General features: G+C 42.9%; 1 protein-coding gene across 1 annotated transcript in view; it reads right to left on the bottom strand.

Annotated features, from left to right (window-relative positions):
- Positions 1-12,155, bottom strand: part of STAG3 (STAG3 cohesin complex component) — a 171,059-nt gene that overhangs the window by 118,280 nt on the left and 40,624 nt on the right. The window contains exon 10 of the mRNA XM_077470584.1: positions 9,576-9,699. Within this exon, the coding sequence (XP_077326710.1) occupies positions 9,576-9,699 (124 nt within the window). The remainder of the gene's footprint in view (positions 1-9,575; positions 9,700-12,155) is intronic.

The raw sequence follows: 12,155 nt of genomic DNA, 5'->3' as shown, positions 1-12,155 counted from the left end.
TATGTGTAACCTGTGTGGCCCCATATTCTCTGATTGCCTGGGGGCCCCATAATCTCCTATTGCCCGGGAGCCCCATGAGTTGTCAGTCCGCCACTGGTCCCTGCACTTATTATGATACGCAAAAAATAGCTCTACATGTTTCGCGATTGAATGCTTCTTCAGGAGCTTGTTAATGAATCTAAAAAGGGAGAGAAAGATACAAGCAATAAATAAAATAAATGATGGTAACCTTAGTAGAAAGTCTCAAAAGTTTGCAGGGAGTATCAAGAGGCAATCAAGAGGTGGGCTCCAAAGAAGGCATGCATGTGGTGACGCAAATAACCGTTACCCATCCCTTTCCCTGTTGGCAGTCTTTTGAAGTAGAAATCTTTCTCTTTGATACAAAGTATCTCTATACAAACTACTAAGGCTCGGTTCACACAGGGGCAACCCGACTTACAGCGCGACTTTGCAGGGCGATTTGGAGGCGACTTCAGCGTGACTTTGCACAACTTACAACGCGACTTAAAGTTGCCACCAGGACAGGTGACTTTGGCTGTGCCAATCACAGAATAGTCTGCCTTTTGGGAGGGGGTTGCCTGGGTAAACGTGGGAAGTACATGAGTAAATTATTTTCTTCTTCCTGTAAAGTCGCTTCAATATAGATGGAGATCCGACTTGTAGGCGACTTTCATTGAAATCTATGGGTACAAGTCGCCTTGAAGTAGTACAGGAACCTTTTCTGAAGTTGGAGCGACTTCAGTAGTGTACATTAACCAGTTCCCGACTGGCACACACCGACGTACGTCGGCAGAATGGCACGGGCAGGCATATTGGCGTACAGGTACGTCCATTTTTAAATGCCGCCCTGCCATTAACCCCTACACTGCCACCCCCTGGTTAACCCCTTCACTGCCAGTGTAATTTACACAGGAATCAATGCATTTGTATAGCAGTGATTGCTGTATAAATGACAATGGTCCCAAAAATGTGTCAAAAATGTCCGCAGTCACAATAAAAATCGCTGATTGCCATTACTAGTAAAAAAAAAAAAAATGCCATAAAAACTATCCCCCATTTTGTAAACGCTATAACTTTTGCGCAAACCAATCAATAATCGCTTATTGTGATTTTTTTACCAAAAATATGTAGAAGAATACGTATCGGCCTAAACTGAGGGAAAAAAATGTTTTCTTTATATATTTTTGGGGGATATTTATTATAACAAAAAGTAAAAAATGATGCGTTTTTTTTCAAAATTGACACTCTATTTTTGTTTATAGCGCAAAAAATAAAAACCACAGAGGTGATCAAATACCACCAAAACAAAGCTCTATTTGTGGGGCAAAAAAAAAGGACGTCAATTTTGTTTGGGAGCCACGTCGCACGACCGCGCAATTGTCAGTTAAAGCGACGCAGTGCCGAAAGTGGTTAAGACGGCTCTCATTCACTTCAAATGGAATTTCTGATGTCAAGTGACTTGGGACGACTTGAGGTCTGACAAGTCGGATCCTAAGTCGCGGTAGTGTGAACCGAGCCCAAGACTATAAAGTGAGACTATGTAAATTACCAATACCATCTAACAATGCTATAACTAGATTATTTCTAATTAGATTTGCTCTTTACCATTATATATATATCCCACAGGCGGCGATGCTTATTGCCAAATATTGTTCCATTCTCTAAGATCCTTTTCACACCACACCGCTCATTGCATCAGCGGTAAAATGGCGCTATTTTTAGCGGCGTTTTACCACCGAATTTGAGGCGCATTTTAGCCGCTAGCAGGGTGCTTTTACCCCCGCTAGCGGCCGCGAAAGGGTTAAAACTGCCGGCAATACGCCGCAATAGCGGCGTTTTGCTGGCGGTATTACAGCACTGCCCCATTGATTTCAATGGGGAGCAGCGGTGAAGGAGCAGTAAACACACCGCTCCTTCACCGCTCCAAAGAAGCTGCTGGCAGGACTTTTCCTGACGTCCTTGGGGCTTTCACACTACAGATAATGGTGCAGCAATTTTGGGCGGATTCTAGATAGGTAGTATATGCTCATATAAAATAATCTAAGACCCCTTTCACACCAAGGGCGTTTTGCAGGCGCTATTTTAATGCTATAGCGCCTGCAAAACACCTTTTTTGTATAACATTCTACTAAAAGGTAGGCTTAATGGTCTTTGCATTTGACTACACCTGTTTACCCTTTCCCTGCATTGAGTGAACTTTCTCTGACCCATCCTAGTTAACCCCCTATGGGTTTCTGCCCATTTCATCCTTGGCAGTGGATATCCATCTTACTTTTTTTACTATTACGTTCTGTATATTTTAATAAAGCTTTATACCAGGCACATCCCCACGTGTGATTTGCGTCACCACATGCACGCCTTCTTGATTGCCTCTTGATACTTCCTGCAAACTTTTGAGACTTTCTAGTCTACTAAGTTCACCATCATTTATTTTATTTATTGCTTGTATCTTTCTCTCCCTTTTAGATTAACAACCTCCTGAAGAAGCATTCGATTGCGAAACATGTAGAGCTACTTTTTGCGTATCATACTAAGTGCAGGGACTTACCCCTGTAAAGGTTATGCTTTTGAGATATAGGACCCATCTTAGAGAGATCCAGTTAGCTTTTTGCATTTTACTTACAATGTTTTAAAAACTTTTTGTGCCATGTGATAAATAAAAATGTATATATATATATTTTTTTATAATTGGTGCATGTAAACTCAATTTTTGCTGCTTTTCTACTTAAATTTGATGTTTAGGGCGTGGCACTGTTCTACTTAAAAAAATTCCCACAGTTCCATCCTGTGTTTGAATTTAGTATACTCTTTGATTCATACTTCTCATGATTAAAGAGGAAGTAAACCCTAATGGGTTTACTTCCTCTTTTTTTCCCTGCAAAGGTAAAGCATAATGGACTACTATGCATCGCATAGTAGCTCATTATGTGTCACATACCTGACACAGGAGCCAGCGAAGTCGCCGCTGTCCCCTGTAGTCCGCCGCATCCATCTTGCTGGTGGCATCTCGCAGCTCCGACGAATGACAGCGGCGAAGCCTCGATGACGTCACTCCCGCGCATGCGCACGGGAGTCGCGTCTCGCAGCTCCGCCGCTGCCATTTGGCGAAGCCGTGATGACGTCACTCCCGCGCATGCGCACGGGAGTCGACAAATTAGGCAGATCCATTCTTGGACTTGCCGCATTTAGTGCGCCTGCGCGCCGCTGTCTACGGCGCATGCGCCGTAGACAGCGGTGCCCATTTTCGGGCAAATATCTCCTAAACCATATAGGTTTAGGAGATATTGCTTGGACCTACAGGTAAGCCTAGATTAAGGCTTACCTGTAGGTCAAAGTGGTTTGAAAGGGTTTACTTCCTCTTTAAATAGGAGCTCTAGTCATATATATGTTTATTAAAGGTCAGCAGCTACAAAAACTGTAGCTGCTGACTTTTAATTTAAGGACACTTACCTGTCCAGGGATCCGGCGTTGTCCTCACCCAAGCCCATTCTTCTATCGGTTTCAGGTCCAGGCGCCGACATCTTGACTAAGGTAAACCGGCAGTGAAGCGTGCGTGAGCCACTAACAAAAACTGTAGCTGCTGAATTTTAATAAACAGACATTCACCTGTCCCAGGATCCCCATCCCCCATGTACTCACCTGAGCCGTTTTGTTCCATCTGTCTTCTGTCCCCAGCATCTAAATTGTCAGTACTCTGCAACCTGTTACAGCCAAGTGCCCAATGTAAATGAGCATGCCGTGCCACGCATTCTTAATGATCACGCAGTATTTTGGAACCTATGATGCCTTCCAGAAGACGTGGCGAGAGGCGACCTGAGAAAACTTGGGAGCGGGTACCTGTCAAACACAGGTACCTACTCCCCCCCTCCCTCCAAAAGAAAAATGTGGCAATATTAAAGAGGGTAAGGACCACACAAAAGCCGCAGATGGACTCTGGTGACAAGAAAGCGCCCTGAGGCGATTCAGTTCGCATAGGTAGCGCTATACAAGTTAATCACTCACTCAGGAAACGGGGAGGAGGCCTTTAAGCAAAACTTCCCACTTTAGGTGGAGCTCCGCTTTAAATGCGGGTGAAAGCAAAGGGGGCAAGTGGCCTGCCATAATTAGCACCTGTGGTGGAATGTCCAGCACCATTTCACAGCTTGGGCACCTCTAAGATATAGCTTCCTCCAGTCTGGACCCAAGAAGTAGGTATTATCGCTGAGCACCCAAGATCTAGGTGACACTAGCTTACTGTGAGGCAAAAAAGTATATGATCCCCTGCTGATTTTGTACATTTGCCAAAGAATTGATCAGTCTATAATGTTAATGGTCGGTTTATTTGAACAGTGAGAGACCAAACAACAACAAAAATATCCAGAAAAATGCAATTTAAAAAAGTTATAAATTGATTTGCATTTTGATAAGTGAAATAAGTATTTGGCCCCTTCGCAAAACATGACTTTGTGATTGCCAACGAGGGTTTTGCCACCAACTACTGAGGTCAGACATTTCTTGTAGTTGACCACCAGGTTTGCACACATCTCAGGAGGGATTTTGTCCCACTCCTCTTTGCAGATCCTCTTCAAGTCATTAAGGTTTTGAGACTGACGTTTGGCAACTCGAAACCTTCAGCCCCCTCCACATATTTTCTATGGGATTAAGGTCTGGAGACTGGCTAGGCCACTCCAGGACCTTAATGTGCTTCTTCTTGAGCCACTCCTTTGTTGCCTTAGCCATGTGTTTTGGGTCATTGTCATGCTGGAATACCCATCCACAACCCATTTTTAATGCCCTGGCTGAGGGAAGGAGGTTCTCACCCAAGATCTGATGGTACATGGTGGCCCTGTCCCCATTGTTTTCTTAGCAGAAAAACACCCCAAAAGCATAATGTTTCCTACTCCATGTTTGACGGTGGGGGATGGTGTTCTTGGAGTCATAGGCAGCATTCCTCCTCCTCCAAACACGGCGAGTTGAGTTGATGCCAAAGAGTTTGATTTTGGTCTCATCTGACCACAACACTTTCCCCCAGTTCTCCTCTGAATCATTCAGATGTTCATTAGCAATCTTCACAGTTCTGTATATGTGCTTCCTTCAGCAGGGGGACCTCGTGGGCGCTGCAGGATTTCAGTCCTTCACAGCGTAGTGTGTTACCAAATGTTTTCTTGGTGACTTTGGTCCCAGCTGCCTTCAGATCATTGACAAGATTCTTCCGTGTAGTTCTGGGCTGATTCCTCACCGTTCTCATGATCATTGAAACTATACAAGGTGAGATCTTGCATGGAGCCCCAGACCGAGGGAGATTGACAGTTATTTTAGGTTTCTTCCACTTGCAAAAAAAATCACACCAACTGTTGTCCCCCTCTCACCTGCTTGCAATGATCTTGTAGCCCATTCCAGCCTTGTGTAGGTCTACAATCTTGTCCCTGACATCCTTGGACAGTTCTTTGGTCTTGGCCATGGTGGAGAGATTGGAATCTGATGGATTGCTTCTGTGGATAGGTGTCTTTTATACAGGTAACAAGCTGAAATTAGGAGTACTCCCTTTAAGAGAGTGCTCCTAATCTCAGCTTGTTTCCTGTATAGAAGACATCTGGGAGCCAGAAATCTTGCTGATTGATAAGGGATCAAATACTTATCTCGCTCATTAAAATGCAAATCCATTTATAACTTTTTGAAATGCGTTTTTCTGGATATTTTTGTTGTTATTCTGTCTCTCACTGTTAAAATAAACCGACCATTAAAATGATAGACTGATCATTTCTTTGTCAGGGTTAAACATACAAAATCAGAAGGGGATCAAATACTTTTTTCCCCTCGCTGTAGGTGCACACTGGAACTCACTTTATTTACTTTGGGGGTGGATATTGGCAAGGGACACATGCACACACACACTATAATATATATATATATATATATATATATATATATATATATATATATATATATATATATATATATATATATATATAAAATATAGGGCTGTTACTGATTAAAATTTTTGTGTTCGATTAATCGATTATTTTTTTAATCGATTAATCTACTAATTTCGATTAATTATAACGCACAGTAAAGTCAGTTTATATAGTGAAATACAGGACTTACAACTCCGTCTGACTACTTAGATCTTGAATTTTAAAAGCAGCGGCAACCCTTCTCATCTCACAGGTTTGCTAATCTGACAGAAGTTCACGGCTTTTAAACTTCAACATCTAAGCAGTCAGACGGAGTTCTAAGTCCTGTATTTCACTATATAAACTGACTTTACTGTTATAAATACGTCTAAAATGCAAAACTCCGGTGGGTGTAACAACATGTCCGCTTTCCCCCTTCTTTGTGTATCCTTACTGTGGACGAGTGTGGGGTGTAGCAAGATATATATATATATATATATATATATATATATATATATATATATATATAAATATATATATATATATATATATATATATATATATATATATATATATATATTATATATATATATATATATATATATATATATATATATATATATATATATATATATATATATATTATATATATATATATATATATATATATATATATATATATATATATATATATATATATATATATATATATATATATATATATATATATATATATATATATATATATATATATATATATATATATATATATATATATATATATATATATATATATATATATATATATATATATGTATACACATACACACACACACACACACACACGCACACACGCACACACACACATATACATAGGTGTGTCAGGTGGAACTTCCAATCATCCACCAGTAATGCAATAATTTCCTTTTACCTCAATATCTTGTATCAAGCATAACAACAGCAACAGCCACTGTACAGTTACGAGCGAAGATGCTCTTCCTCAGGCTTGTGTGTGCCAATTATTGCAGGAAATTATTGCATCGGAACAGTTGTCCTGTCTTTTTCATTATATATATATATATATTTGTATTCAAGATAATTATGTTTTTTAATTCTGCATTTAATGTATTTTCTTTATTTGTTTTGTATTTCTGTACAGTTTGTTACGTTTTTCTGATTCGTATATCCCCTGATGAAGCTAATGCGAAACATGTCATGAAAAAGCAATCTTTGTTAAAGCTGAATATTCACCTTTGCCCATCTGTATCACAAATTGTCGATTATCAGTGACCAAAGTGGTTCTGTCTATACTATAAACACTATTCGCCTTATAATTATATAAATTTTATCTCATTGGTTTTCATTGTTATCTGTCAGCACCGATAAAATACCATTTCTCCCCCCTTTTCATAATTAATTACTTGGGATAAGGTGCTAATTATTTGGGTGTTCTACCTCAAGCCGGACATACCTCATACAATTCACACAGAATATATAGCACACAAGATCAGGTAGAGCTGGATCTCATTATCGTATACAATGCAAACTGTAGCTAGGGATATCACTAGCACATCTAAGCAAGCATAAACATAAAGCTAATTAAACAACTAGGCACCTAGGTGATGCAGTGCCCATCCAGACAATGCTTTGATTAATCAGGGATTCCAGTCTGGCAACAAGCCCACAACCCTGGATACACAAAGTACATTACACATTATCATAAACAAACACATAACATCCCACCAAGGTTTGATAACAATGAAAAGATACAATATTAATCACATCTCCAAGAGATGAGCAGACAGGTAGAAACAATAAATAGGTGACTCAACTAACAATGGGGATTCACACCTAGGAGGCACACAATGGGGTAAGTCATCACATGCCTGACGAAGGGGCCCTGCGCGGCTCCGAAACGCTGCACTATACTTGTGTTGTGATCATGCAATAAATCACCCGTTTGGACGCGATTTATTTTGTTCCATGGTGTGCTGGCAAATATCTTCACCGTGACTTGAACCAGTATCCAGCTGGTCTTTGCTGCAGCACCCAAATCTGAGAGCGCATCCAGGAACGTGTGCAATGGGAATATGAAGTACTACACAATGGGGTAAAGACATACATAACAGCTTAAACAGATTATAGTAGGAGACCCCAGTATCCGGTTGGTCTGAGCTGATTATATTACCATCTGCTCTGAGCTTCACGTTCTAAAGCAGTCATTGCTGGTTTGGGCACAAAGGCCCTAAATTTGTTTCCCCCTCCTAGGTTCCCAAAGTTTGTGAGTTTCGGGGAGACAATTCCAAATGCTGCGGATCATCTGTTTTCCCTTCCAGAACGGGAGCCACAAAAGCTATGGTGAAGGTGGAAGTTAAAATGGACTTGGGTACGTCTTTTCTTTGTTTGGTTTTAAATAGAAATGGGTAGAAGGAAGGATGGGTGAGTGGAAGGAAGGAGGGTTGGGGGTGAAAGGAAGGAGGGTTGGGGGTGAAAGGAAGGAGGGTTGGGTGAAAGGAAGGAGGGTTGGGTGAAAGGAAGGAGGGTTGGGTGAAAGGAAGGAGGGTTGGGTGAAAGGAAGGAGGGTTGGGTGAAAGGAAGGAGGGTTGGGTGAAAGGAAGGAGGGTTGGGTGAAAGGAAGGAGGGTTGGGTGAAAGGAAGGAGGGTTGGTTAGAAGGAAGGAGGGTTGGTTAGAAGGAAGGAGGGTTGGTTAGAAGGAAGGAGGGTTGGTTAGAAGGAAGGAGGGGTGGGTGAAAGGAAGGAGGGGTGGGTGAAAGGAAGGAGGGGTGTGTGAGGGGTGGGTAGAAGGAAGGAGGGGTGGGTAGAAGGAAGGAGGGGGGGGTGGGTGAAAGGAAGGAGGGGTGGGTAGAAGAAAGGAGAGGTGGGTAGAAGAAAGGAGGGGTGGGTAGAAGAAAGGAGGGGTGGGTAGAAGAAAGGAGGGGTGGGTAGAAGAAAGGAGGGGTGGGTAGAAGAAAGGAGGGGTGGGTAGAAGAAAGGAGGGGTGGGTAGAAGAAAGGAGGGGTGGGTAGAAGAAAGGAGGGGTGGGTAGAAGAAAGGAGGGGTGGGTAGAAGTGGGGTGAGCTGGATGGGCGGTTCTGCCCAGATATGGGTTTTAAAGCCCACTGCCAACTCAAAACTATTTTTTTGGAGTGTGCAAGGAGCTGAAACTCTCAATTGTCTCAACTCACAGCCATCAGTGTCTCTGTTTGGTAGACTACTCCCTGCTTCCTGTCATTTGAAAGGTGTCAGAACAGGAAGTGAAAGGGTAATCTCCTCCACAGAGGTTTATAACCCATCCCTGCTTTAGGCGAGAAAAAAAAAAACTAACAAAAAAAAAAAAAAACTAACAAAAAAACAAAAAAAAAAAACTAACAAAAAAAAAAAAAAAAACTTTTGTCTGAAGTTGGGCTTTCATCGTTATCTGGTATGGATAGATTGCATATTTTACATTATGGCAAACAAAAGGATGATACCAGCCAGCTTGTGACTGCTTAGTAGAAGTGACTCTGGTGGCTGTAAAGCCACCTCACTATTTCTATTTCCAAGCACAATGGTCCCCCCCTCCCGAGTCCCAAAGTTCATCCAGCCTTTCTAGGGACACAGACACTTCAGAGTGAAGAGTGTACAGCAGCATTCGGAGGAATAATAGCTGTGACCACCGTGCTTGACCATCCTCGTGCCATATGGCATCTCTATCTTCCTCACCTTGTCATGCAAATTCCACCCTAAATACTTCAGATAGCTATCATTCAAAAAAGAATGGGGGTAGCTTTTGATCCAGATTCCAAGTTCTTCTATGCACAGAGCACGGACATCGGCATGGACATCACTACGTACAACAGCAGAAAAGAAATGGTCAAGCCAAAGTGTTGAGGAACAGAAATCATTAATATATCATAACGTACACTTATTATACTTCATACTTACTTACATAATTACTTACATAATCATTATATTTATAATGTGTCTTAAAGCGAATCTCCACCCAAAAGGGCTTGTTTGCTCACCCCCCGCCACATTTGGCACCATTCGGGGGGGAGCGGGTACCTGTTTTTGACAGGTACCCATTCCCACTTGCGGGAGACCTCGCCGCAGCAAGGTCCCTCGGAAGTTCACCCCCCCTTCCTCCTTCCCATATCACAGGGCCATTCACCAAGTGCAGCGCCCTTAGCGCATGCGCAGTGAACCGGCTGTAAAGACGCAAGGTTTCACGGCTGGTTTCCCTTACAACAAATGGTGGCGGCAGAACCAGAGAGCCGGAATAACGGCTGGGGTGCCGACATCGTGGGATCCCTGGACAAGTAAGTGTTTTAATATTTAAAGTCAGCAGTTCCAGTAATTGGGGGGCTTGAGATCCTCTTTAGCCATTATACGGAATGGCAGCCCAGCTTAGGCAGGAATCAGAGCAAAGCTGCTACATTGTGGGATATGAGATATTTAGTTCCTGAGTCTGGTCTGCCCAGCAACTCAGCTCAGGCTGAGGAGAATGCATTGCCATGCAGCTGGCAGTATCTGCCAGCCAAAGGCACAACAACACGGCATTATTAAAAATAGTACAACACATGGCAGTCTGCAAATGTAACACTGCAAAGGAGAGAATGTAACATTAAAGTGGAAATTCACTCTCACTTGTACATCATTGACTATTTTTAATCCTTATGCTGCTAGCATTAATATGTAGGGAATTATATCAGATTTACTTTCTCGGCTAAGTATGCCCTCTTGATTGCATGCCCGAGCTAAGGACAGATGGATTCCAGGAAGTACATGACTCCTCCGCCCTTATTCCAGATGACCACGGCCAAAAAATGCAAGGGGGGTGTTTTTCAATGTGATTTCTTAGCAAAATAAAGCATGGAAACATGGATGGATGGATGGATGGATGGATGGGGGGGGGGGGGGGGGTTGCTTTAACTATTTAAGGTCCACCCTATAGCAGTTTCACTGCTACAGGGCGGGACCTCTGCACCAGATCACGCAAAATTATATAATATATCCACACACACACACACACACACATATATTTACACACACACACACACACACACACACGCACACACACACACACACGCACTTGATCCGACAGGAGAGAGGGCCGTCAGCTTGAGCCCGCTGTGTTCACGAGCGCTCCACAGGTACCGCGGACTGATTATCAGGCAGAGAATCAAAACAGTGATCTGATGTAAACAAGGCAGATCACTGTTCTGATAGGAAGGAAGGTATGGTTCCTGTGTTCCTGCAAAGCAGGAAATAAATTCAATTTCCCCTAGTACAGCACCTCACACAGTACACATAAACATTAGCTGAGCACACAGTTAACCCTTTGATCGCCCCTGATGTTAACCCCTTCCTAGCCAGCAGAGGTGGCTCTAGGCTTTGTGAGGATTCATCTCTGTATCACCTGAGGCCAGTTAGTTCACTGGGTATATGTAAGGGTTTACAACCACTTCAAAAGTGCAAGTTCAACTTTACAAAAAAATCTGTAAGTTGAACTTACACAGGACCCCCACCTCACCCCTCCCCAGTCCCGCTGACCTGTTGCACAGCGATCTCCCGTTCTGAGCCCCGGTATAGCTGCCTCAGGGGTCCAGGGTTTAGAAATCCCCGCAACTGAATCTCCAGAATGTACCCCGTCAGGAGGGACCCTTCAGAGCATTCTAATTGTTCGGCGCCGACGAATCAGAACCTGCATAGCCGGTTCTGTCAGCGGGGAAGAAGACGCGTAAAGGGGATTACCAAGCCCCAGACCCCTGACGCGGCTATACCGGGGCTCAGAACGGGAGATCGCTGTGCAACAGGTCAGCGGGACTAGGGAGGGGTGAGGTGAGGTGGGGGTCCTGTGTAAGTTCACCTTACAGATTTTTCTGTGAAGGTGAACTTGCACTTTGAAGTGGTTGTAAACCCTTACATATACCCAGTGAAGTAACCTGCCTCAGGTGATAGGCAGAGATGAAAAAAATCCTCCATAACTTGTACCTGTTTATCTGCAGTCTTCTCTACATCTCTTCAAAGTGCTGCATTTATAAAGCTTGTCTGAGTGTTCAGAAAAAAAGGGGGCGGAGAGCTGAAGTTACACTCTGCAGAGCTCAGTGAGGAGAGCTCTGAGAGCCAATTGGAGGCAAGGCCCCCTTGACACAGCACACAGGAACAGAGCTGAGGCTGTCAATCAGCTGTAGCTCCCTCCCCTGTCACCTTTTTTTCTCTTGGTGTCAGGAAAAATTGTCATAAGTGACTGATGCTGGCAGAAAACAGAAATGACACTAAAGGCCCGTACGAAATTGGAAG

This window comes from Lithobates pipiens, unplaced genomic scaffold (assembly GCF_037356315.1).
Source record: "Lithobates pipiens isolate NorthernLeopardFrog02 unplaced genomic scaffold, aLitPip1_a1.2 Scaffold_8, whole genome shotgun sequence".
NCBI classification, from domain to species: domain Eukaryota; kingdom Metazoa; phylum Chordata; class Amphibia; order Anura; family Ranidae; genus Lithobates; species Lithobates pipiens.
This window is presented reverse-complemented; position numbering and strand designations above follow the sequence as displayed.